The sequence below is a fragment of the Pseudopipra pipra genome, chromosome 18, assembly GCF_036250125.1.
Source record: "Pseudopipra pipra isolate bDixPip1 chromosome 18, bDixPip1.hap1, whole genome shotgun sequence".
NCBI classification, from domain to species: domain Eukaryota; kingdom Metazoa; phylum Chordata; class Aves; order Passeriformes; family Pipridae; genus Pseudopipra; species Pseudopipra pipra.
The window spans coordinates 14,250,980-14,276,196 of NC_087566.1; the positions used below are offsets into that span (position 1 = coordinate 14,250,980).

The 25,217-nt window shown below is 58.7% G+C and overlaps 1 protein-coding gene across 6 annotated transcripts in view; it reads right to left on the reverse strand.

Annotated features, from left to right (window-relative positions):
• TBX1 (T-box transcription factor 1) overlaps nucleotides 1-25,217 on the reverse strand; it is a 180,127-nt gene that overhangs the window by 31,187 nt on the left and 123,723 nt on the right. For 2 of the 6 annotated variants that reach the window (XR_010435126.1, XM_064675304.1), the window contains exons 1-6: nucleotides 8,561-8,707; nucleotides 6,953-7,409; nucleotides 3,544-3,645; nucleotides 1,830-2,001; nucleotides 1,440-1,595; nucleotides 28-95 (exon numbers count right to left, since the gene is read on the reverse strand). Coding sequence is in view for 5 of the 6 variants with exons in the window: in XM_064675304.1 (XP_064531374.1) it covers nucleotides 28-95; nucleotides 1,440-1,595; nucleotides 1,830-2,001; nucleotides 3,544-3,645; nucleotides 6,953-7,409; nucleotides 8,561-8,594 (989 nt within the window). In the remaining variant the exon portion in view is untranslated. Of the gene's footprint in view, nucleotides 1-27; nucleotides 96-1,439; nucleotides 1,596-1,829; nucleotides 2,002-3,543; nucleotides 3,646-6,952; nucleotides 7,410-8,560; nucleotides 8,708-25,217 lie in introns of those variants that run through there. The other 4 variants (XM_064675307.1, XM_064675306.1, XM_064675305.1 and 1 more) reach the window with 3 other exon arrangements.

Sequence of the window (25,217 nt, forward strand, 5' to 3'; positions counted from 1 at the left end):
TCATAGTCAATAAAGGCACAGCCTTACCAGTCCTCAGGGTCACAGTCTCTGAATCCCTTGGCAAAAGGGTTGCTGGCGATCTTCAGCTGTGTGATCTGTAAGGAGAAACGGGAAAATGTCTCAGAGTGGCACACGGGGCTCCCTGGTCAGACAGAACACGTGTCCCTGATTAGGCTTGGGGACTCAGCAGTGCCTGCTGTAACAGAGAGGGTCCAGGTGGAGCCGGGATGTGCTCGGCCACAGAGCACAATCGTGTGCTTTCTCTGTTAGAAAACAAGGGCTAACATGCTACCTAATATGAGTTCAAGGTGAAGGGAGAGGCAGCCTGAATCGGCTGCAAAAGCTGAGTAAACGCACTTGTAAGAAAATGCCACATTATATGGGTCACCACTGGAGCAGCTAAGACAAATCACTGGATAAATCATACTTATGTATTTATTTAATTCGCCGGGGAGAAGGCAGGACATTTTCTATATTTAAGCAAATCCATGGATAAAGTATGTGATTGTGAGTTTCCGGAATGGGTTGAAAAACAAACTTTAAGCCCCTCAGTGACAGTTCCAGCCTTAGAGGTCAAACTGATAGAAAGCAGGAGAGAAAGAGCAGCTGTCCGGAGCCATCAGGCAAATGCCAGCCGGGGAGGACTCCGCAGCCCCTTAAAGGCACAGCCTTGCTCTGGCCTCGCCGCCTCTGCGGGGTGAGGTGCGGCCCCGACGGCAGCATCCCGGGGACACCTCGGGTCGGTCTGCTCAGAGCCACTGCAGAGGGTGGCACTGCCGCCGGCTGCTTGGGCACAGCTCCGGGACCCAGCTCCGGGACCCAGCCCCGGCCCGGGCGGCAGTACCAGCGTGGAGCCAGGCGGCTGGAGCGGCGTGAAAAGTCCCCACTGGAAATCATATTTGCGCTCACCGCTGGGATTCCTGCTCCTCACATCACACTGGTGCAATTTAAAGGAGCAGTTGGATTAACTGCTGCCTAGAAGTCCGCATCAGATTGGGGTGGGGGTGTTTTGTTTCGTTTTTAACATATAATTGTATTCTGGGGGGGAACAGACAGCTACAAGCTTAGAGTAGTAAAATCGCAAATTTATCCAAACAAATTGTGAGTGACATTTCACAGCAGGAGGCCTGTAGTTCCCCCACTAGCCCCAGTCTCGGGTTTACATAGGTAATGAGGTCCCCCGGGCAGGGAGAAGCTGGCGATGGGGCTGGAGCCCACGTCGCTTCCTCGGCATGCAGAGATGCAGCTCTGCACAGCCCCCCGGCTATCGGGTTCCTGGCGCTGCCCCGGGATGGGTTTAGCAGATGGGGAGGAGGAGGTGGGAGTACCCCCAGACAGCCCCCGGACACACAGCCCGGCCTCCAGCGTCGGGAGCACCCACGGTACCTGTGGGGCGACCCCAACCCCTGCTTTCGGCTGCCCCGGCCCTTTTGCCTCACCCTGTGGTTCTGGTAGGCGGTCACGGCTGTGAAACGTGTCTCCTCGAAGACGAAGGTTTTGAAGTTCTCCTCCGCGTATTTCTCGCTGTCTTTCCGGGGGTCCACGTAGACCACGTGAAAACGCGGCTGGTATCTGTGCATGGAGTTCAAAATGATCTGAATGATAAAATGAGCAAGGAGACAATAACTGATCCAGGCGGAGCATGGAGAGAGGAGAGCGCAGCCCGGCCCTGCCGGCTCCCCTGCCCGGGGCAGTCGCGGGGCTGGGGCGGGATCGGGGCGCGGAGCCCTGCTGAGGGGCACGGGCAGGGATCCCCCACGGGGATCACGGCACGGGGAGTTCCCCCCGCTGCAGCCCGGTGTTGGACACCTTCTCCCGGGAACACTTACATGCCCATTGTCGTCCAGCAAATTGTTGGTCAGTTTGAGCTTATCGAAGGAAACGATCTGCTTCATCCACTGCGCCCCTTTGGCCGGGGAGTCCGGGTGGTAATGGACCCTCCCGGGGGTGGCGGGGTCGGCTTTGCCGGCCACCAGCCAGGAGGAGCTGTGGAAGGCGTACCTGCGGGAGGGAAGGCACCCTCAGCCGTGGCCCGGGGGGTCCCTCCCACGCCCTTGCAGCACCCGCAGCCCAGTGAGGGGGAAGTGCTGCCTCCTCATCACTGCTGCTTCCTACGGCCACGGGAGGAACGAGCTCTTCTCTGCAGCTAGACTTGCTGCAGGGGAGAGATAATATTTTATCAGGTTGCCGATGGAACTGGCGTGAGAGAAATCTGCAGGATGGAGGAAATTTATAGCTATCCGTGTAGATTTGAGAGAGAAGCCACAGAAGCTCTCCCTTCCTCTAAAAAAAGGGTGAAAGAGAGCCCTCTATACAGTAATGTTCTGGCTTTAAGTGAAGAGTGGAAAGTTGTGTGTAGATTAATAGCAGGTCCAGAATTTAGCAGCCTTGTTTCATTCTTTCAAAGTACATATTCAACAGTAACATTTAAAACAGAGAAACCAATCTTCTATACACGTGTTTACTTTAAAAGCCAGTGTTTGCACAGGGGGAATTAGACACCATTGGACTTGAGCAGAAACATTACTTTTTAAAGATATACTCAATTGGATGTTATATATCCCACTTCCCTTGACAAGCAAACATTTCTAGGACGCCCTGAGAATTTGGATATCTGTCTAAATATTTATATATCGGACCCTGCGATTCCTATGCGGGCTGCCTGCTCGGCGTCCTGATCTGAAGCTAAATACATAATGCACCTTTCACTGTCTTAAAAATTAAAGGGCTTCCAAACCAGACTGCATCGCTGCCCTGTGAGTCGCCAGTTTCCAAGGCCTTCCTACTCTGCCACTGAAAACAAGGGCAGGGTTTTGTGGCTCGGGTGGCCAATGCCTTTCCAGAGCACAAAACCCACTCTCTTCACCCAAGCACCCAGCGGGCTCCCAAGAGAGCATGGCAGAGCCCGGGGACACCCGCTGAGAGGCTACAGCACTCAAGGAGCACCAGAAGGATTTTTGTCAAGGGGTAATGTGTGCTTGCCGGGTGGAGGCGTGTAGCAGTGCAACAAGGAAAGCTTTTCTGGGCAGGACAAGGCAGCTCCTGCCCTGCGCTCTGTGGAAACCTGCCCTTCTGCCCACGCTGCTCCGGCCTCGGCCGTCTGCCGGCCTCGTGTGAAGGCCCAGGGGGGCCCTGGGGGTCCGTGCAGCTGCTCCCAGCCCTGGACTCATTGCAAAGGTGTGAAAGAGACACCAGGGCAGCCACATCCCGCGTCTCCTCCTCATCTCGCACCAACACGCGCCCCAGAGGGCAGGGGCAGGGGGCAGGCAGTGACCCACCACCCCTCAGCAGGTGGGCAGTGACCCACCACCCCTCAACGGATGGGCAGCGACCCACCACCCCTCAGCAGGCGGGCAGTGACCCACCACCCCTCAGCGGGCAGGCAGTGACCCACCACCCCTCAGCGGGCAGGCGGTGACCCACCACCCCTCAGCAAGTGACCCACCAGCCCTCAGCAAGTGGACAGTGACCCACCAGCCCTCAGTGGGCAGTGACCCACCAGCCCTCAGCGCCGAGAACCCGGGCGGGCAGGGTGTTACTTGCCGGTATCGCTTGTCGTCTACGGGAACGAAGTCCATGAGGAGCATGTAGTCAGCCATAGGGTCCATGCCGAATATCTTCACCTGGAAGGTGGGGAACATGCGCCTGGCAGAGAGGAGAGAGAGAAGTGCTCAGCTGAGGAGCAGCGGGGAGCCCCGAGGGGCCGGCATGGGTACCCTTCCCCTCCCTCTGCTCCGATGCCCGCCTGGCTGCGATGACAGGTCCGCCGGAACCGCCGGCTGGAGGAAGACGCAGAGCACCCGGGCAGCATGAGGAGAGGGGCTGCCGTGTTCCCCAGCCCTCGGCAGCATCCCAAAGGGTGAGCTGGAGCGGTCCTGCCCCTCCCGCCGGCTCCAGGACCGTTCGTGTCGGACACCCGGAATGCCCCGCCGCGGTGGAACACAGACGCCTCGGGGAACAAGTGCCTCCTCCGCCTTTGCGATGGGGAGACCCAAGTGAAAAGAATTTCTTCCCCATGATTTCCCCATCCTTTCAGCTGACCTGACTGGACGCAGATGCAAGGCACTACCCTGTCTGCGGACCCACACCCGAGCCGGGAACAGAGCCTCGGGAGTCCCGGGCAGCCCTTGGGGGCACATCTAGAAACTCCTGAGAACGACACGAGGTGATGGGAGTTTCCAATTCTGCAGCTTCTGTACCCCCCAAACTGTGCCCGTTTGAAAGCAGCGGTTACAGCAGCCCCGTGGCCCTCGGGGCCAGCGGGAGCCCTCCCGCAGCACGGAGGGGTGAACGCTCCCCTTCGGCGGGCAAGGACTAGAGAGCAACAGGGATCTCCCAGAAAATCCCGTCCCGGCTCCACTTCGTTGTGAGAGCCCAGGCGGGCCCCCTGTTCCCGCACCTTTGCGGGGTGAAAGGAGAGCGGGAAGGAGCCCAGGGCTCCCGGGCAGGGCAGAGGGAGCCCCGGGGCTGCCCCTCCCCGTTCTGCTCTGCGGAGGTCCCCGGGGACTCCGGGCTAAGCCGGGACACGGATCCCACGCTCAGGGAGGGCACGATTCCTTCGAGGGGCTGCGGAACAAATGCTATCTGCGGTGGGCTATGGGCAGGGGCCGGGACGGCCCGCCCGTCTCTCCCTCCTCCATCTGCGCACACCGCGGACAGGGCCCGGCCCGCGGCTCCCCGGCGGGACACGCCGAAGATGTGTCCTGGCGTCGGGGCTCGTTATGGCTTCGGTTTTGTTTTACCGAGTAGAAAATCAAGCGAGCGACAGCGGGCAGTATTCCGGGAAGGGGATTTGCAGCCGTTGAAAAACCAAATTCCCAACATGCCCTAAACAAACAACCCGATCAAACCCGGACATCGAGAGTCCCCCCCGGCCCGTTCTCGGAGCGCACGGCCGGACCCGCTGGGCGTCTTCCCGGTTTTTTTTTTGTTATGTGCCGCTGCTCCCCGCGGAGGAAAGGCCGCCTGGCAGGACGGTGGGGCAGCGCGCCTCTGGCTCCGCAGCTCTTCCAGTCCGGGCCCGGCACTGCCGGGCTGCATCAGGATCGGGCGGCTGCGTCTCCCTCCCTGTAACGCTTTAGCAAACTCTGGAGGACGTTTCCAGTCTCTCCCTCTGTTATTATTATTTTTAAACGTGTAAAAGCCCCCATTAGCTCCAGTTCCGGTGTTTCTTGTTTTAAAACTTAGTTTTAAAACAAACAACCTGAGATGATAACACCCATCTAGACAAACAGCAGGGTCAGCCCAGAGAGGCTGGGAGAGAACAGGCTTAGCAGCGCCTTCCCTCAGCCTTTTCCTGCTGGTTTTCTCCGTTTTCTCCTGTTTTTACTCGCCTGTCTGGAGATTCGACGGTGTCATAAAATAAGCGAAGAAAGGCAGGGAAGAAGCCCATGATTCAAATCGAGTTGGTTAATTTTCGAGCCCTTTTGAAGTGAAGTATTTGCAATCCTTCCGCTGTTCTGGGAGAGCGAAGAAAGCCAGATCGAAGAGCTCCTGTTTGCAGAGAGCCTCTGCCTGGAGACTGAACGACCTTTTCCGCAAAGGAAAGCACGGCCGAGCACGGCGCCGGGCTCGGGGGCCGCGGCCGGAGACAGCGCAGCGCGCGGGCCGGCGCCGGGGCAGGCACCGTCTGCGGGAAATGCCGCCCGGGGTCCCGCAGCGCGGCACCGGCTGCTTCTGCACCGGGCACCTTCCCTTTTAGTCAATTGCAAATTAAAAAAAAAAACACAACAAAACAAAACAAACTCAAAAAAAAATCCAACCACACATACACACACAAAAAAACAAACCAAAAAAACCAAACCAAAATGACTGCGTGCATGTAAATATGTTTCTTTTTTTGCACTTTCGGGACCCTCCAAACCGCTGGCGGGAGAGCAGGAGCCCACGGCGGCGGTCACCGCTCCTACCGGGCCGTTCGGAGCAGAGTCCGGCCCGCGCCCCCGGCCATCCCGCCGCAGCCAGCCCCGGGCACAGCTGGAGCAAGCACCGGGGGATTCCTTAATTTGTTTGGTTTTCTTTTCTCCCTCCCCGCCGGATCGTTTTAAACGGGGGAAGAGTCAGAGCCCGAACAATGCGCTCGCTCCCCCAGAAGGCAGTTCTGCCCGGAGCCTGGCGGGGAAAGCTCCGCAGCTCTGCCCGAGCCGCCGCAGCCGCGGAGTTTCTCGGGGATCTCCATTAAATGCAATAATTAACAACCGTAATTGGGGCTCCTCTCCCCCCCACGTTTTGCTCGTTTCTAACGCGATCGCATCGGCCGCTTCCTTTGTTCCCCGGCCGGCAGCGGGGTCCTGGCCCCGGAACCGCGCCGCGGCGGCCGGAGCAGGGTCGAGAAGAGCTGGGCTCAGCCGGGCTCGTTACTCGATAATCGGGAAATGCAACAGCCCTGGAACACGGTTCAAGGTGCAGAATTAGGGTCTGTTCGCGTCCTCGCCGGAAGGAAAAGATCTACCCGTGCTACAACATGCATTTAGCAGGTATTGCAGCGTTCGAGAGTTCCATTTGTCTTTTCCCCGTGCCACTGCTGTCTGCCCCCGCAGCACACACTGTCGTCCGTAAACACGGATCGAAGTCCCGTGCGGGATCACCGGCAGCCGAAGGCGCCCGGAGGAGCACAGCGCCCTTTCCAGCGGGGGTGAAACCCAGCGCCCTGCCCGCCGTCCTCCGCACGCCTTCGCCGCCAGCCCGCAGCACCCGCGCGTTCTGCCCGCAGCACTCGAGGCCTTCGGGCCGCAAAAGCCGGCACATTTCGCCCCGACAGAAGCGTCAGGATCAAATGACGGCCACTGCTGGGCCGGGCCGCTCCGCGACTCGCCCTCTGGCAGCCTCAGTTTTCCCCCAAACTGCGAATTCAACCACCCGCGGCCGGACCCTGCCGCCCCGACTGGCCTGAGTGCCCGGGTTCGGAGGGAGCGGCTGGAGAGCCAGGGCCGCTCGGGAGCTCCGCACTGACCTGCCCGCCTTGGTGACGATCATCTCGGTGCCCAGCTGGTTGAACTCGTCCCACAGCGCCTTCATCTCCAGCTGGACGCTCACGTTGGCCACCTTCGGGTTCTTCTTCACCGGCGCCTTGGCCGCGGCGGCCGCCCCCGCGGAGCAGCCCGAGACGGCGGCCGGCCCCGCGGCGGCTCCCCCGGCGCCCTCGGGCTGCTCGGGGCCTGGGGGCGGCGGGTTGGTCCCGGCCGCCGCCCCGCCGAAAGGATAGCCGTGCTGGGGCTGGGGCGGCGGGTGCGGGTGCTGCTGAGCCGTGCAGGGCTCGTAGTGCGGCGGCTCATGCTGTCCGTACGGGTCCCCCGGGGAGGGGGAGAGGTGGTACCCGCCGGAGGCGTTCAGGCTGCTCAGGCTGTTGGCCGTGAAAGCTGCAACATCGCAAAAATGGGACAGCTGGGTGAGCCAGGGGCTGGAGATAGCTGAAATCATTCCAAAAACAGGCGGTCAGGGCTCCGCTCCGGCTCCCGCTTTCCCCCAGCTCCGCGCCGCTCCGCGCGGCCCCCGCCTCCGCGCCGGCTCCGCGGGGTGCCCTCCGCCTCCTCTCCTGCCCCGCGCCCAGCCCAGCGGGGCGCCTCCCCCTTTCCGCTTTGCTTGGCCCCAGCCTCGCTCCCCCCGGGGCAGGCGGGGAGCTCGCTGCTCCCGCTGCCTGCCTGCCTCGGCTTCTTTTTTTTTTTCCTTTTTTTTCTTCTATTTTTTTTTTCCTTTGCAAATCCAAGAGATCTGCCAAGAGCTGCGGTGGTGCAAAGCCCGTGCTATCTATCTCTGCAGGCCTCCCTCGCCACACACCACTTGAGGCAAAGCAAACTCCCTTCGTCACCCCCCTATCCAAAAAAAAAAAGAGGGGGAAAAGAAAGAGGAGTGGGGAAACTCAAAGAAAGAAACCGGTTCTTATTTCCGTGTAGCTACGCTGCTGCAGGTAACGTCCCTCGCTCTGGGGCCACGGCTGACAGGGGAAGGCGGATCTGGTTTGGCAATCCCCCATTCCTTCCATCCCCGGGTGAGAGAGGGGGAGCGGATCGGGACCAGAGCAAAGCTCCGGGCCCGCGCCGAGGAGCGCCGGGACAGCCCCGGCCAGGCAGCCCTCGGCCCGAGCGGGGCCTGCGGTGCTTGACAGGCCGGCCCGGCGAACGGCCCGCTCCTTCGGATCCCCTCCGGTGCTGAAAGGCTCCTCGAGGTCCCGGGGGTCTCTTGCTTTATTTCCCAAGCAGCCCCCAGGCCAGACAGGGTCTGCAGAGCCCTCGGGAGCCGAGCCCCGGCCTGCCGCTGCCCCGGGCACGGCCGGCGCTGTCGGAGGATGCTCCAGCACCTCCGAGAAGATGCGGGTCCCAGCGGCGGAGCCGTCGAAAGCTGCCACCGGGCCACGGACAGAGCCCAACTCTCTAAGGAGGACTGCAGGGGCCCAGGCGCACCGGGGGGAGCGGCAAAGCCCCCTCCGAGCGGCCCCGCAGGCAGGCCGCGTCCTGTGCGCTGCCCCCGGCACGGCTGCCGGCCCGGGCCGCCCGAAAACCCTCCGACACGCGGCGGCCGCTGGTGCCGTCCCGCACCCTGCGGGGCCGAGCGCGGCGCTCACCTTCCATGTCCCTGGTGACAGTGCTGAAGTGCATCTTTTGCGGGCGGCAGCCGGGGCGGGCGGGCGAGCTGCGGCCGCCGCGGCGCTCCTCCAGCGCTCCCTTCCCTGCTTGCTCGGCGGCGGCGGCGACTGAAATCAGAGAGGCGATACTGAAAGCATTTGCCTTGGGAGACAGAGGGCTGTTTTCGTCCATAGGGGAGACACCAATGCAGGAGCAGCAGCCGCGGCAGCCTCCCACCACGAGCCCCCCCTCCCACCCCCTCACTCCCCTCCTTTCTACGGCACCATCCAGGGAGGTGCGAATGAGACCCCCCTCCTTCCAGACGGGGGGGGGGGGGGGAAGGGAAACTTAAAAAAAAAAAATCCAACACCGAAACAACCCAAACCCTCTGTCACCCCCGGGAAGGGCGCTGGGGAGCAAGAAACTTCCCTGGGGCCCTTTGTAGCCAGCGCCGAGCACCGCAACGGCGGACCAAGCTCTGCAGCGAGAGGGGACCGGGGGGCGACAAATAAATTTCTTTCCCGGGGTCTCAATTTCTCTCCCCCCAAGTTCGTTCCCTGCGATTTATTAATTTATTTTCTCTCTTCCCTTCCCCCCAACCACCACCTCCTGCTTCTGCCTCCCCGTCCCCTCCTTTTCTCCTGCACGTAGGGTAAGTGTCTCCCTCATAGGCGCTTTCCCCCATTCAGTGGCTGGGAGGCGTCACATGGAAGCCGGGGGTGTTTGCCTGCAGAAGTGGCGGCGGCGGCGGCGAAAGCGAAGTGAAACTCCTGCCGAGACGGTGTCAAAGGGCTGGGGAGGCCCTTCCCCGCCTCCCGGGCACGGCGAGCGGCCGCCGGGGAGGGATGGGATGTGCTGCGGGGCGGGCGGAGGGGCCGGCGGTGTCAATCACGGCTCCGGGAGCCGGCCGACGGGAAGGGAAGAGCCGAGCCGAGCCGAGCCCGGCGTCACGCTGCGGATGTCCGGCACCGAGAGAAGGGATTGCTCCCTTCCTCCAGCTCGCATCCACCGCGGGGCTGCGAGCGGCCCGGGGGCTCAGTGGCTTCGGGGACTCGCAGTCCGAGCCGCCGCAGCAGGCGGGGTCTGGGCACGTCGGGGTGCGCTGAGGGCGCAGGTACCGCCGGCCGCTTCGCCGGAGTGGGATGAGATCCCCCAGCCCCGGGTCACCAAACCCTCAAAACACCCGTCGGCGTTCGAGCATTTCCTTCGCCAAAAAAAGCGGAGAAAACGGAAAGCGACGATCGGGGCGGCAGGCGAGCTCCTGCCCAGCCCGGCCCGAGAGCCCGCTCCGCCGGCAGCACCTGCACGGCCCGGCTGGGCCGGGGCCCGGCCCGCTCCCGAGGAGGGCGAGGCGCTACTCACCACCCGGTACCGGCCCCTCGGAGCGCCGCGGCGTCCCCCGGGCCCTTCCTCTGCATCGGCGCGGGGCAAGGCGACGCGCCGGCCCCGGCCCCGGTACCAGCACCAGTCCCGGTCCGAGCCCCGGTGCCGGTCCGTCCGGGCGGGTGGCTGCACCGAGGTGCCGGGGAAATGCCCCGACGGGGCGAGCGGAGCCGTGGGGCGCGCCGGTGGCTACCACCGCGATGGGGGTTGCATAACCCGAGCGATGCGCGGAGAGCCGGAGTGAGCAAGCGGGTTATATATAGCTGCCCTGTCTGTAGCCTGCGGGGCTTGATTCTTCTGTTGAAATATTATCTTTGGATGTGGTAAAAATATTTGCAGAGAAAAATCTAGACTACTCTTACATATTTGAGCATATGTTCCTGCAGCTAACGGCATAAGGGCAGAGCGTGACACGATCGGTGTTGTGTTTCCCTGCTGCTGCTGCTGGCAGCGCGGCTCCCGGCCGGGGCAGCTTCTGTCCCGAGCTCAGGGACACGCCACGGAGAAGAGTGTCCCGGTGCTGACCCGCGCTGCTCACCTGGCGGCAATACAAGGGGGAGGGGAAGGGATTTCGTTTGGGCACCCCGGGCAATACCGGAGGAAAGCGAGGAGCCATGCGTGCGAACTCCAAGCCGCCTCCAGGAACTCAAGGGCTGAAGCGATCCCCTTCCCCGAGGTGTGCCCGGCTCTAGACAGCCTTTGCCCCAGAAACAAAGAAAATATTCTCCCCTGGAAATTAAGAAAAGACACGAATCCAACGCCCCAGCAGAGTCGGAGAGCTCGGGGTTACTGTCCATCCCTTGACTGCCCTCACCGTTTCCCACGTTTATCCCTTTCTCCTTCCCTACTCCTTACGTAAAGCTCCAGCGCCACGTCGGGGACAGCCCGGGCGCGGACCGGCCCCTCGGCCTGTCCACCTGGCCGGCGGGGTCAGGGCTGAGTGCTGTCTACCGGGAACAGGGGATCCGCCGGGAATCGTTGTTCCCCGGGCGGCAGCGGAGCGGGTCCCCATCAAACCGCAGGGTTGCAGCCCCGAAACCCCAGATCCCTGAGAGAAGATCCCGCCGCCCCGTTCCCATATCCCGTGCCCGGCCTCGCAGCCCGCGCGGGGTTCCAACACGCGTGAGCGTCGCCGGGCGGAGCTGAGACGATGGAGGGGGAAACCAGTCCCGGCTGCCCCGCGACGGAACCCCGCAGCGACAGAACCCACCCAAGGAGTGGAGCGGGGTCGTCCCCTTTCCTGCACCCCCAAAAAGGGCCTAAACCCAGAGGCCACGTTTAGGAGGCGTCTCGCCCAGCCCCGCGAACGCCTGTCCCGTTCCCCGGCCGCTCCGCATGGAGCTGCAAAGCACTCTGCATGAGGAGTTGCTAACCCCGCCGCTAGCCATACTGCTCTGCCCCTGGCTCTGCTCTCGTCCAGGGGCCGGGCCGTGTGTCTGCATCGAGCCCGGAGGTTCTGCACCTCGCCGCTCACACCTTGCCGGAGCAGGTGGGAGGAGAGGTCGGGGTTGTCCTGCCGCCCCTCCGCCAGAAACATCTCCGCGGTGCGAAAACGCCAAGAGCTCGACGGGAAAGAAGGGCAGGGACACCTCTCCCCCTTTCCCCTCATCCTCCGCGGTCACGCATCTGCTTCGCCCCTAAACGCTCGAGCCCGGCGGCGCAAAAGGCCGTGGCGGCACCGAGTAAAGCAACGCGTGACAGCGACTCGCGCGTCCCCCACGACGGCAGCCCCCACGTCCCGGGGACGCCCCGGAGCCGAGCATTGCCGCCTCCCCCGCCGCTCCACCACCTACCCCGGCCCCGGCGAGGCTTCCCCCGCGCAGCCTCCTCCCCCTGCTTAGGCCTGACACCCCACAATCCCCCAGACCTGTGAGGCGAGGCGGGGGCGGACACCGCTGGCTGCTGCCCTCGTCCTCCCTCGCAGGGGTCTCTGGGTCCGCACCGCTCCTCACGGGCCCGGCCTGGAGCTCCCGGGCACGGACTGTCGCGCTCCGCACCGGTGCCCGGGCCGTGCCCACACCGAGCCACGGGCTCCCCGCGCACTCCGAGCCCAGGCTGTGCTGCAGGAGCACCGCGGTCCCGAGGGGCTCTCCCTGCGCCCCGCGGCCCGCCGCCTTCCCTCCGTCCGCCCTTCGCACTCACCCCTCCGCCGGCATCTCTCCTCTCGTCCCTCCCGCGATCCCTCCTTTCTGCCCGCTCCCGCGGCCCTTGCCCGGCCCCGCCGTCCCTCCCGCCCCCCAGCCCCTGTACCCCGGCGGGCCCCCGGCGGGCCCGGGCTGCGGGGGGGGGCGCAGGCTCTGCAGGGGAGCTGGGGCGGCCCCGCACGGCCCGGCTCGGCCTCGGCACGGCAGCCCCGCTGCCCGCCGGGCCCTGGGGCAGCAAATAACTCGGGGGGGGCAACGGCAGCGATGCGGGGCCGGGGGCGCCCCGCACACAGCCCTGCACTCCGCGCACAGCCGCACACTCCGCACACTCCGCAACTCCGCACACTCCGCACACAGCTCCGCACTCCGCGCACTCCGCACACTCCGCACACAGCCCCACACAGCCCCGCACTCCGCACACTCCGCACACTCCGCACACAGCCCCACACAGCCCCGCACTCCGCACACAGCCCCGCACTCCGCGCACTCCGCACACTCCGCGCACTCCGCACACAGCCCCACACAGCCCCGCACTCCGCACACTCCGCACACTCTGCACACTCTGCACACTCCGCACACAGCCCCGCACTCCGCACACTCCGCACACTCCGCACACAGCCGCACACAGCCCCGCACTTCGCGCACTCCGCACACTCCGCACACTCCGCACACAGCCGCACGCGCGGTGTCCCCGCACACTCCCGCGCCAACAGCCCCGCGAAGGAGCCCCGGGAGGGCTCCACGGGCGGCCCGGGACGGGAACCCCGGGAGGGGAACCCCGCGGACCCGCAGGGAAAGGCCGGCGCTGCCTCGCTGGGGGCGATGCTGCTGCAGAAACAATGGCGATTCGTAGGGGTTCAACTAACGGGAGCCACGGACGCTTACGGATTCGTTGTGAGGCTGGAAATAAAGAAGAGACGGGGAAGATCTCGGCAGGTGAAAAAAGACTGAAGTTCCCGCGGGTCCCGGGAAAAACATGGATTTTCTGACCTTTAATTTGAGACCGTTATTGATGAGTACTGTTCTTATAATTACAGTCATCCTCGTTATTACTCCGACTACGGCGATTATCAGCATTATTTTGCAACTGATGTTTGAACCGAAATTAACGAATCTATTTAACAAATTCAAAAGCCAAATTTGTGTGTGAAACAGGTCTCAGAGAAAGACAATAAAACAGAAACTAGGGCAAGACAGACGAAAGAAAGGAAGGAAAGGAAAGGAAAGGAAAGGAAAGGAAAGGAAAGGAAAGGAAAGGAAAGGAAAGGAAAGGAAAGGAAAGGAAAGGAAAGGAAAGGAAAGGAAAGGAAAGGAAAGGAAAGGAAAGGAAAGGAAAGGAAAGGAAAGGAAAAGGAAAGGAAAGGAAAGGAAAGGAAAGGAAAGGAAAGGAAAGTTGATTAGGAAAATATAGAAAGAAAAAGAAAGACAAATATCGAAAGAGAAAGAAAAAGGGAAAAGGAAAGAGAATTAAAGAAAAAAAGAAAAGAAAAGAAAAGAAAAGAAAAGAAAAGAAAAGAAAAGAAAAGAAAAGAAAAGAAAAGAAAAGAAAAGAAAAGAAAAGAAAAGAAAAGAAAAGAAAAGAAAAGAAAAGAAAAGAAAAGAAAAGAAAAGAAAAGGAGAAAGATAAAGAGAGACAGAAAAAGACAACGGAAAGACGGCCAGACCCATAAGGACAGGCGAACGAAAAGCCAGGCAGGGCGAGCCCGCGCTCCAGCCGCTCTGCCCGCACCCGGAGCGGGTCGGGCCGGGGCACCGGCACCGCCGCAGCTCGCCGGGTCCGCGGGGCCGGTGCCGAGCGGGGCCGTGACCGCTCCGGTCCGGGGCAGGTGCGCGGCTCGGCCCCGGCGGCAGCGCGGGCGGCACCGGCACCTGAGAGCGCGCCGGGAGCCGCTCCCGCACGGCACCGCACGGCAACGCGGGGACTCCGCACGGGAGCGGGAGAGGGGAGAGGAGGAGGAGGAGGAGGAGGAGGAGGAGGAAGAGGAAGAGGAAGAGGAAGAGGAAGAGGAAGAGGAAGAGGAAGAGGAAGAGGAAGAGGAAGAGGAAGAGGAAGAGGAAGAGGAAGAGGAAGAAAGAGAAGAGAAGAGAAGAGAAGAGAAGAGAAGAGAAGAGAGAAGAGAAGAGAGAAGAGAAGAGAAGAGAAGAGAAGAGAGAGAGAAGAGAAGAGAAAGAGAAGAGAAGAGAAGAGAAGAGAAGAGAAGAGAAGAGAAGGTAAAGAAACAAAGAGAAAATGAGAAATGAGAAAAATGAGAATGAGAAAAAGAACAAATGACAAAGAAAGAAAGAATGAACGAATGAAAGAAAAAGAAGGGTGATAAACATCCCAAGGATGAAAGAATCCAATAAGAAATAATTATTTTATAATCAGTTCAATCCTCATGAACAACAGTAGTTCTTTTGCTAACAGCTGGGGCTTGCAGGGTTCCGTGGGCTGCCTGACCCTGCGGACAGGCACGGCAGGGAGCCCTCGGGGCTCCACAGGGCCCAGGGGAATGGAGCTGGGCTCCCACACCCCTCGCACTCCCCATACCTCCCACTGGCTCCTGCTTGCCAGCCTTGGCTCTATGTTATTTGCCATGGGGATTTTGGGCTGCTTTTATGGGGTCACTTTCCTGCAGATCCCAATGCAGAGATCACGCACGGGGAAATTCTCAGAAATAAAACTGTCAGCCACTCTCCCCCAGCACACAGCCGGCGGGGTTTCTCCCTTTCGCCCTCTTTTTACTTTTACTTCCCCCTGCCCCCCCCCACCGCGGCCCCCACCCTGACAACTGCTCGTGCTTCTCCAGTGAGATATCCATGCTCTCCTGCAGTACAGCTGCTCTGCGTAGCCCATGATTTGGGGCTGTAAAGTTTTTGGGACCCTCGCCCAGCCCCAGAACACAGAGCTCCCTTGGGAGCTCCAGGGTCGCCTGGGCAAGGAGACCTCACTGTTAGGGTCATTGCCTGGGGCTCCTTGAGGAGAGCACCCCAGCTCCTCTGGTATGAGTGCACCAGTCACTCTGTCACTCCCTGTGCTCATTAACGTTCATTAATGCTCATTAAAGCTCATTAATGCTGTCAAAGCTCTGTACCGGGGTGGTGCTCTGCTGCCTGGGGCTGACACACAACCTACCACTAACGAGTGACCGAATCGGTGCCCATCCCCTCGTGCTGGCCCTCTCCTCTCGCACACCCCGCCTCCGGAGGGGCCGCCTGTGCTCCCTGAGTGCAGGGAAATGGGGCTGCAGCTACAGGGCAATGAGGCACTTTTAGTCTGAAAGAAGCCCCCCCCTGAAGTGCTGAGGTGCCAAAAATGGCTCAGTTGAAGCGTATTTCCTTATGGCAACACCAATCCGGGGAAGAGGGGTGAGAAATCACACAGAGCACAGGAGGACTGCTGCTGTGCTGTACAGGGACAGCAGCCGCCTCCTGCTTCTCGTCAGATCCTCTCTGCGGAGCGAGAGCCGATTTCAAGCCATGCACTTGCAGCAGCGTCGCTAGAGGGAAGGTCAGGCATTCTGCATGACTCGGCTGTGGTTGTTGCACCAAGGGTTTATATTCGCTCCGTGCCGCAGCAGCATCCTGTGCAGACATTTATTTTGGCTAAAGGCAGCTGGTTCTCCTTTGGATGCAGCCACTGAGGCCTGACCCGCGCAGGCGCAGCCGCTGTGGCCGTGCAGGTTGTCTGTGTGTGGGTTCACTTCCACACAGGGGAGCCCAGACGGTTCTACCCAGCAAGAGGCTGCAGCCAGTGAGCACAGTCCCTGCAGGGGGTCATTGTGGAGCTCAGTCACTGTCAGGAGATGTGGTGTCCCCTGGAGCTCCCACGCTGCAGTTGCTGCAGACTGTCCTGTAAGGATTTTTTCCTTGCAAGAACTTTTCCCCTTTTCTGTTAGGCCAGTAAAATACTCTGGACATTCCTTGTTCCACCTTGTCTCCTGTCCCAGCAAAGAACAGATTAACATCACTTGTGGAGCTCAGATGCTTTCATGGGGTTGGTGTGGCGGATGATGATATATGTTAATCACTCACACAACACAGTGTGTTAGCACAAACAGATGAACACAAACAACAAACCGTGGAGCTCCACACACCAGTGGGAGGCTGCACAATCTACCAGGCTCCCACTGGCATAAATCTTCTCCCTGCACTGCTGGGTGTTTCTTTGGACGTGTTTCAAACTTCACCCAAGTGCCATAAGGAACGGATGCTTCAGCCAATGTCAGCTGCTTCTTCAAATCCAATCCAGCATAAAAACTGGCTACACCATGGAGATTTTTCTTCTTGCGTCAATGCTGGAGCTGTACCCTCTGGAACGTGTCCAGGGGAGAGGCAGCAGCTCTGCACTGTCACCCAGGGCAGCTCGCACATGTTACAGTCATATGGGAGAGTGCAGCCCCTGAGAGCACAGACCAGACATGAGGATAAGCCCAAGACCCTTCCTGGAGCCCATGTCTGCCTGAGAAAAAGCAGTGGTACCTCTGCCAGCCTGCTTTGGTCCTTTTTCTTCCCCTTGCTCCTTTTGCTCCTTGTCACTTTACCCCCTTGTGGTTGTGCCTGTTTTCAGGGTATTTTGTGACCTGGTGGGGCAGGTGAGGCAGGACAGATGGTCCTTTCTGTCTCCCTGCAGAGCCACACCAGTAGTACTGACAGCACACCCCTCTCCCCAGGCAGAAGGATCCTGAGGATTTCAGGCCATTGCTCTGACTCCTGCTCCCACCCCCCTCAGCCCAGGCAGACATCCTGCTGCGGGTGCTGCAGAAGGTGGATTGTCTCTGCTGGAGCCAAGGCTGCTGCAGCAGGGACAGGGACCGGCTGGACGGGTGACCAGCCCTGCCTGCAGGCTCGATGTGCCCTGCACCTCTGGGCTCCTGCCTGCAGAGTCCTGGCTGGAGACCTGGCACCCCTCAACGGGCATCTCACAGAAAGGAAGGGGCAGGACCTCCCCAGCTGCCAGGAAGCCCTTATAATAGGCTCTGTAATCCTTGCCCAAGCCCTGCGAAGGGCAGTGGTGTGTCACTAAACAAGCACGACGAAGCAGAGCAGAGCAAGCCTCAGGGCTCCCAGTCCTGCCCCTGTGATGCCTCAAACAACTTCAGCATGGGGTGCCCAGGATTGCTTGGCATATCTAAATCCCTTTGCTGGTTGCATCTCAATGTCCTTCCAGGCAAACAACAGTGATGATGTTTAGTCACCTTCAGAGAGCTGTTTGGCATTGAAAGGGATCCAGGATAATCTTGGCTTAGGTTTTGTATAAGTTATTTACTGTAGGCTTTGTTGTACAAAGTAACACTGCACCATTTCTAGCTCTTCTCTGACTTTGTAGTTAGTTTTTGTTCTTCCTACTCATTAATTCCATTTCCCCCTTTCTAGTTGAAGCGCCAGCCTGGAACCATTCAGGAATCCACATTCCCAAGGAATTTTTACATTTCTTGTGATTTTATCAAATAATACTTTTAATGGAAAAGGCCGTTCAAATCTAACCTGTACTCACAGACACGGCTGAGGCATGAGGAACATCCTCCTTCTTGTCCTACTGGGTTCAGAGACAGGGCTCGGACAGGAGGTGTGAAGGGGCACAGTCAGGCTCCCCAGAGGTGAGAAGCAGCACAGCTGTTTCCTTCCTCGTGGCTTTTGCAGGAGAAAACCTGGCATGGTGAAGCCAGCAGTGGGACCCCTGTCACTTGAGAAAGGCACATGGAAGGGGACCCACCCAGGGCCTGAGCTGTGCTGGCTGCCGTCCCTGTGGGGCTACTGGCCCTGAGGGCGAGGGATCTCCCCCTCCACCAGCACAGCTCGCTGGGATCCTCGGGCGCTTCCCACGGCCTGGGAACAGCGCCCTCCCTCCAACAGCACGGCCCGCCTGGCACCGAGGGGTGGTGCAGGCTCAGGAACTGCCAGTGCTCACCCCTTCCTCTGCGGAATCAGCACAAGGACAGATTAAAGAAAGCCAATTTCCTTTCTCATCGAATCAATTCCTTCTGGGGCAAACAAAGCCACGAGCGCAGCGCTCTTGTCCTCCCGTGATCCTGAGGTTTGCTCTGGTTGGAAGAGGCAGCTCTGGAAAAGCCGAGCCCATTTCCTGCTCTGCGTGCCGCAGTGTATATCCTCGCCTCAGCCCTGGAAATGCTTTGATGGATATTATTAGGCCCGGAAAGCATTTGGAGCTCCTTTCTTCCGTACGAGCTGAACAAACTGCCACGGGATGAAAGGGGCAAATTGGAAGGGTCTGTGGATGCTGCAGGCGAGGCTGCCTCGCTCAGGGAGCCCAAGTGGTGCTGCTGCCTGCGATCAGGACCAGAGCAAAACAGCCTTGGGGCCACGGTTGCTGCCAGTCCTGGGAAGCAGGGACATATCTTTCATACCCTCCTGCCAAGAGGCAGAGCTGTGGTGAGGCACTACCAAACCCATGCCAGTGAAACCTGACCCCTCCTGACTGCATCCATCTCCATCCAAGGCACCTTGGCCTCTTCTTAAATCCATATATCAGATCCAATGACCCCCCTCCCCTTCCCCAGCCTGTCCTCAACCAATCCTATGGCGAGGGGAACCAGCCCTTTTCCCCTCTCACAACAGCCATTGCCCACCCCAGATCTGTGTGCCCTCATTCTTGCTCAGCCTTCCAGCCACTGGGACAGGAGTCTCTCACTGCTTTGAATGGGAAAGTGGATGAAAAGCAAGCCAAGCAAAACCTTTGCTTTGCGAGGGACTGGAGCTCTGGGTGGTGTTTTGCCATTAACACAGTCAAGAAATGACAGTGTGGAAATCTTGGGGAGCGAACAGCACTTGTGGTTATTGGTGAAATCCCATATTAGTAGAAAGGTCTGGTAAATGGAAGCAGGAGTCGCTCTGACTACAGCATCTGTTGGATGTGGAAAGTGGTTATGACTCCCTCCAAATACAATGCACATGTACTGGGGGAAAATGACTGCTACAATAACAGGAATAAATCTTAATAGAGACTTGGGTGATAACAGACACCATAGGGGAGTTATCAGAATGAAAAACATATGGCAGTGTCTCTGCCAGACCTGCATGGAAACCCCTTGGACAGACTAGCAGAGCTTGTACCTGAAAATGAAAAAAGAGCAGGGGAGACAGTGACAGGGGAACAGGGCTGAGGGAACAAGAAAAATGCCCTCCTGAGAAGAGCAATGGGGATTTGGTGTCAGTGACCTGCTGCCTGTCTCCTTGCTGCACAAGCCTGGGTCTAAAAGCAACCTGGTTCAACAGACTCTTTTCTACTTCTCTCAGGTTTGGCAAGGCAAAAGGCTGGACAGGGAATATTTTTGATTGTGTTCAAACAAGACCTCGACCAGGATTGCTTATTAGCATGAGATCCCATTTTCTCTGCCTCTTGGCAGCAAGCAGGGGCAAGGATGGCAGAGAAGGAATAGTGAAGGAGCAAACTCAGGGCCCTGGAAAGTTCAGGCACAGCCCTGGGCTGCGAGGGCAGGATGGATTTGTTTTCCTGCAGCTATAGGAGCTACAAACTGAGCCCAGACTTCATGGTATGGCAAAGAACAAGCAAACGGGAAGCTCGGCTGGAACTGACAGTTTCTTGGCAGGAAGCAGCAAGAGACAGGACAGAGCAACGTTAAATGAAATTGCACCTTCTCCAAAGCACTTAAATGTCTCCAGCAGAGGAGAAACCACAGATTAGCCAGAGCACAGACAGCCCAGCTTTGCTCTGCTCCCCAGGGGAGCAGCCTGGCAGGTGATGGATAAACCCCAGCACAGTGGACACAGAGCAGGTTGGTGTCAGATGTGGGTGTTGTTGGTCCCTTGGGTGTGCAGGAAGGGAGCAGGAGGTGTGAAGAGCATCCCCAGAATCCCTGGAGAAGAGGAGGTGCCCAACTTCTGCTGATCCCAAACTCCGGGGTCAGGAGTGGGATATGCTGGTTGGGTACCAACCACTGCTCCCTGATCCTGTTCCAAGGCTGCTCCCACACCAAACCTGCCTGCACTGACCCCCGGGGCCACACGGCACAGGGGCAGAGCCCAGGGCAGAGGAGAGCCTCGAGCAGGGACCATCACCTCCCCTCCACTCTCAGAGGTGACTGTGCAGGCTCCATCATCCAATCCAGTGCCAACGTGACAACTGGGGATTAAATAGTGGAAAATTCACAAGACAGCTGAGGAAGGGGCTTATATTAGTCAAGACAGTCGGCACGCCGGCACTAGATGAGCAGGGACACCGGCAGTAAATAGAGATGTTGTTATGGTAATGGAAACAAGACAGGGTAGGAGGACCACAGAGCAAACCCTAAGTGTTTAATGCCTCTAAGCTGTCAGGGACTTTGCCCCTGGCTGTCATTATTTTAATTGCATCCTAAATCTGCAGCCACTGGTCAGAGCAGGTGTTTGAGGACATGAGATAGACCAGCTCTGGTGCCTGCCACAGCCCAGACTGAGCTGAAGAGAGAGCTGGATGTCATGTTGGCTATACTGAGCATCCACATTGATATAATCCAGGGTTAATAACCCTGAATTACTTGTTTCCTTACAGTTCAAAATCATCCCTGTCCATGGGATCAGCAAGAAGGAGCCTGAAGCTCTGAGCTGGTCTAATGCAGCAGCAGAGGGGCAGATCCTGTCCTTGATTCCCCAGGCTGGGACTCACTCAAGCCCATGGCTGGGATAGTCACTGGGACAAGACTCTGTCCCAGAGAAGGGCAGGGACTGTCTGACCCCAGACAGGCTGCAGATGCCTGGGTTTGGCTCAAGCAAACATGTATCAGGCAAGAGAATTCAGAGATCAAACTGCATCTTTATGCCAGTCCTGAGCAGAAGGTTTGCTTTATTGTGAGCTTAGTCACAATAAACCAGACAATAAAGTAGTAATAAATGGTCATCAAAAATTATTTCTGAGTCCATAAAACAAAAAAGCAGTTTAACAAGGACAAATGAACTGTTAACACTCCTCCTCTTGCTGTCCCATAAAACATGCTGGGTTTTACAGGCGACGGGTCCTGCCCAGCTCCCCCAGCCCGCTGGGACGCACAGCGCGGCCACCGCTCCCTTCTGCAAACCCCTGTCAGTGCAGCCTCAGTCCCCACTCCTGCTGCTGGCTGGGACCCCTCCACGAGGCCGTGGCTCCCCACGGCTGTGGCTGCAGCCCCGTGTTTCCCCTCGGTGGAGTGCCGGTGCCTCGGGAGGCGGGCGGTGACACCGCGGGACAGCGGCCGAGCGCTCGCGCTGAGCAAACAAGGCTTCCTAAAGGTTTAGAGGACCACCTTCATGTGCAGAGTGACCCCCCATGTTTAAACCAAACAATCTTGACCTCTCTATGAGTTTTAACCACATAAAAGCTCACCTCTTGGACTCTCCATTAGGTTTTATGATGTGCTTCCATATTTAAATGGACATGACTCACACCAGGGTTTCTGCTGTGCATGCGAAGGAAAGGAGAGATGAATGCCAGATGTTACGTATGAGTTACTTCAGGGGAAAAAAGAAGGAGAGAAAAGGAAATTGAATGTTGGGCTGGGCTTTCCCAGCTCTCCCCTGCTCAGGTGAGTATCAGACTGGTATTTGAATTTGCTTTAAAAAGGAGCCTCCTCAGCCTGCCCACACTCCTGGCCACCCTACAAACACACAGCCCCCCCAGCTCGCCCTCCTCGCAGTGGGGGCTTCAATTTTCTGTCAAAAGTCTTCTGGCCAAAGCTGGCAGCTGTCAGCACCTCCCTGTTTATTTGTGGAGCAAGAGGGGGCAGGCAGGGGAGCAGGGAGAGGGGGTGGAGGGCAGCCTCTCTTTGGGGTGACCCATTCCTTCACCCAGAAAACTCTGGCTAAGGCAGGCGGGCTGGCTGGGCAATGCAGAGGAGCTACACAGGTGGGGTGGTGTGAGGGTGCAGTTCTAACCACTGCAGCTGCCAAGGCACCTGACAAGCTGCCAGTCACCCCCAGGAATTATGACTGCTTTCCTCCAGGCTTCAGTGGCACGAGTAGGGAGGTAGGGCTCGGCTGCAGACCCCCTTACAGCCTTGCCCCTGCCTGTCCTGTCCTCTCTGAAAGGCCCCTCTGTCGCTGCACAAACCCTTTGGATGTTGCTGCAACAACCACTCTGCTCTCTGTGGGCTCACCTGGCACAAAGTCACATTCCCATCTCAGGGGGACAATGACAGAGCCTCCACCCAGGCAAGCAAGGAATGCCCAGGCTTGTGCCATGGGAAAGTCCCTTCCTGCACTCGATGCTGTACACACAGAGAGACACAGAGCACGGAGCACGGCCATCCTCCTGCTGAAATCATGGGCACCACGTCCTCAGAGCCAGCACAGGGGCTGCACAGACCCTCAAGACCCTCACCACCACCCGTGGAGAAAGGGATCACTGCACCCATTGCATCTGTGCCAACAAGGGGAGATGCAGCCTGAAACCCTAACCAGCTCTGGGTGCTCAGCCCTTCCGAGGGGACTGCTCCTGGGAGGGCCCGATGCCCCACGGGGCCTCTCCTCCCTGCAGCCGGCCAGGGGACCACATATCCACATGAGAGGGGTCCTGTGCTCCCCCAGGGTGGGCTGTCCCACTGCAGACACAGGAGGCTGAAACTCCACACTAAGCATGTGTAAGGACATTAAGCTGTTGGAACTAAAGGATAATTTGAAAAGTATTTTTCTTAATACTGGCATTAGGTTTCCCCAGCTTTGCAGTTGGTAAAGAGAAAAAGAATGTCCTTACTAAGGGAAAGCAAGTGAAAGCTGAACCAGAGAGGAATTAGGGGGTGGTGGATGCTTGGAGCTGGGTCCTCTTGCTTAGCTCAGGGTGCTGATCATGCTTGGGGCAAGAAGAAGGCCTGTTCCAGCCCAGACCTGCTCAAACAGCCCCGGGGTCACTGGCTTTCCCTCGCTGGCAAACTGCACCATGACAAGAGGGAACCACCGTGGTCACACACACTGTCCTGTGAGTGACACCATCCCTGCTGCATCCTGCCTGCACCGAGGGTGGGGCTGTGCTCCTGCTGAGGCCCTGCAAGAACTCAGGTTAAGCAAAACGTCTGTTTTTCCAGAAGTGATGAACAGAGAGATTTTTCATCTTCACATCACACAGAAAGTCCCCTTGGGTACCTGCTGAGCTCTGCAACTTCTTTATAAGGCTGCTGAGTGACTCAGTCATGAATAGACAGCACGAATCTCTGCAGCCTTTACTTCCCTTCACATTTTTAGACCTCTCTCCTTAGCTGGGTAGATCAGTGCAGAGTTTATGAAAACAGGAGATCTGCAGCTACAGCAGCTGCAAGTGGTGTCTGGTGAGTTCTGCTGGTTCTCAGCACTGTCCTGTTCCCCGACCCCACAGGGACAGCCCTTCCTGACCCCACAGGCCTGGTGAGTCACTGCCCTGGGGTGCAGCCTCCGCTGCCCCTCTGCATTCCCACCTCTGCCCCTGCAGAGACCCGGGGCTGCGGGCCCTGGGCTTGCTTCTGCTTCTGCTCCCTGCCTCTGCCCCACAGGCCGGGGCAGCAGGTGGGATGTGGGGCCCAGCGCTGCATCCCAAGCTCCTGAGAGCAGGGACCGGTGAGTTGGCTGCTCAGGGACCAGGGAGGCACCGTGCTGGCAGCGGGGCATCAGAAGAGCCCGTGTCCCTCATAGAGGAATTCCTGTGCCCTTGTAAAATGCCCGTGTGAATGGAGGCAGGAAAATCAGCGCAATATGGCTTTTTGTGATCACAGAGATACTGCAAAAGGAAGGAAAATAAAAAAAGGTTCTGTTTTCCTCTCGTTCCCCTTCCCTACCTCAGTGGAAAGACTCAGGAAGTGCCCAGCCATCAGGAACAATGTGAAAAAAACCCAGTACCGTTTTCCCTGGTGAACCTGGCAGGATCCCAAGCAGGGACCACAACACCCAGCAGGAGCGAGGCTCCCTTGTGCCTCTCCTGGAGAAACAAGTGTTGGGCTCCTTTGTTTCATTTTCCTCCTTGTGCTTTGTGGAACCCTTCTGCCCTGTCCCCAGCAGGACGAGGAGGGATGTCTCCCTCTGCCTGGACACGCCGGGTGCACGCGCAGCAGCGAAGGCTGGCAGGGAGTCCCCAGTGAGCTCTCTGTCTCTGTCCCACGTGGGAAGCAGTGGCTTGCAGAAAGACACATACTGGTCATTCTATTAGCCTCTTTAATTTCCATCTTTCTCCCAAAATGCCTTCTGATTGAGCATCAAGGCTGCCCAAAGGCTGTCTCATCCTGAACCATTGACATCGACTACAATATCCATGACGGCCGTGTCAATCCCCAGGACATGTCCCTAAGAACAGTCATCAAATTTTGCAAGAGCTGCAACCAAAGAGTGTCTGGGCAGAACCAAATTTCCCACAAGCCATGTTCCTTCCCTTCCTGCCCTGCCCCTCTGGCACAGCTGGGGGAAGAGGACAGGCAGAGCCGGGTTCCTGGGCTGCAGCCCTGGTGCATCCCTGGCTGGGGGTGAGGAGAGGTCCATGGCCAGGCCCCGACACCTCCCCATGCTTGGTGTGGGGAGGGCCCAGGACGGCGGGGAGCGCCCGTGCTCCCACACAGCATGTCTCCAGGAGCACAGGCCATGGCCTGGCCTCCTCCAGGGCCTTGGGCATCCCCTGGGCTTGCGTGCAAATGTTATGCTTCCCCAAATAGATGCTTTTCTGGGAATGTCCCATGGCCCCGAGGAGGCTCGGCTGGTTGGCATCGGGTGACCAAAGCTGCTGCGTGCTCTCATTGTTCCCCAAGGTGGTTATTAATAGAGCACCGTAATAATAAGGGATATTTATACAACACCTCCGTGCCTGGGAATCCAGAGCAAGCTCCAAACCTCTGCAGGTCCGTGTGTTGGCCCCGAGCTGCTCTGGTGATCACCACAGAGGGAAAATGAACCCTATCCCCTGCTGACTAGTATGAGAAATGTGTGGGCTGGGGGGTCGCTGCAAAGGCCCAGGGCAGGACGGGAGCACCAGCACGGTGGTCCTGCAGGGGTGCCCAGGCAGGGATAGCCCAGACCCAGCCACCTCCCTGCCAACAGAGTGAAACTGGGACAGAGCAGGGGGCACAGATGCCCCTTCTCTGTTCCCAGCTTGTGGGAAGAGACAAGTCACTAAGAAAATCAAAGCCCACATGGTCCATGCCCAGGCTCTCCAGGACTAACCACGGGGTAAGGCTGCAGCTGGCAACTGCACCACTGCAATTGCCTT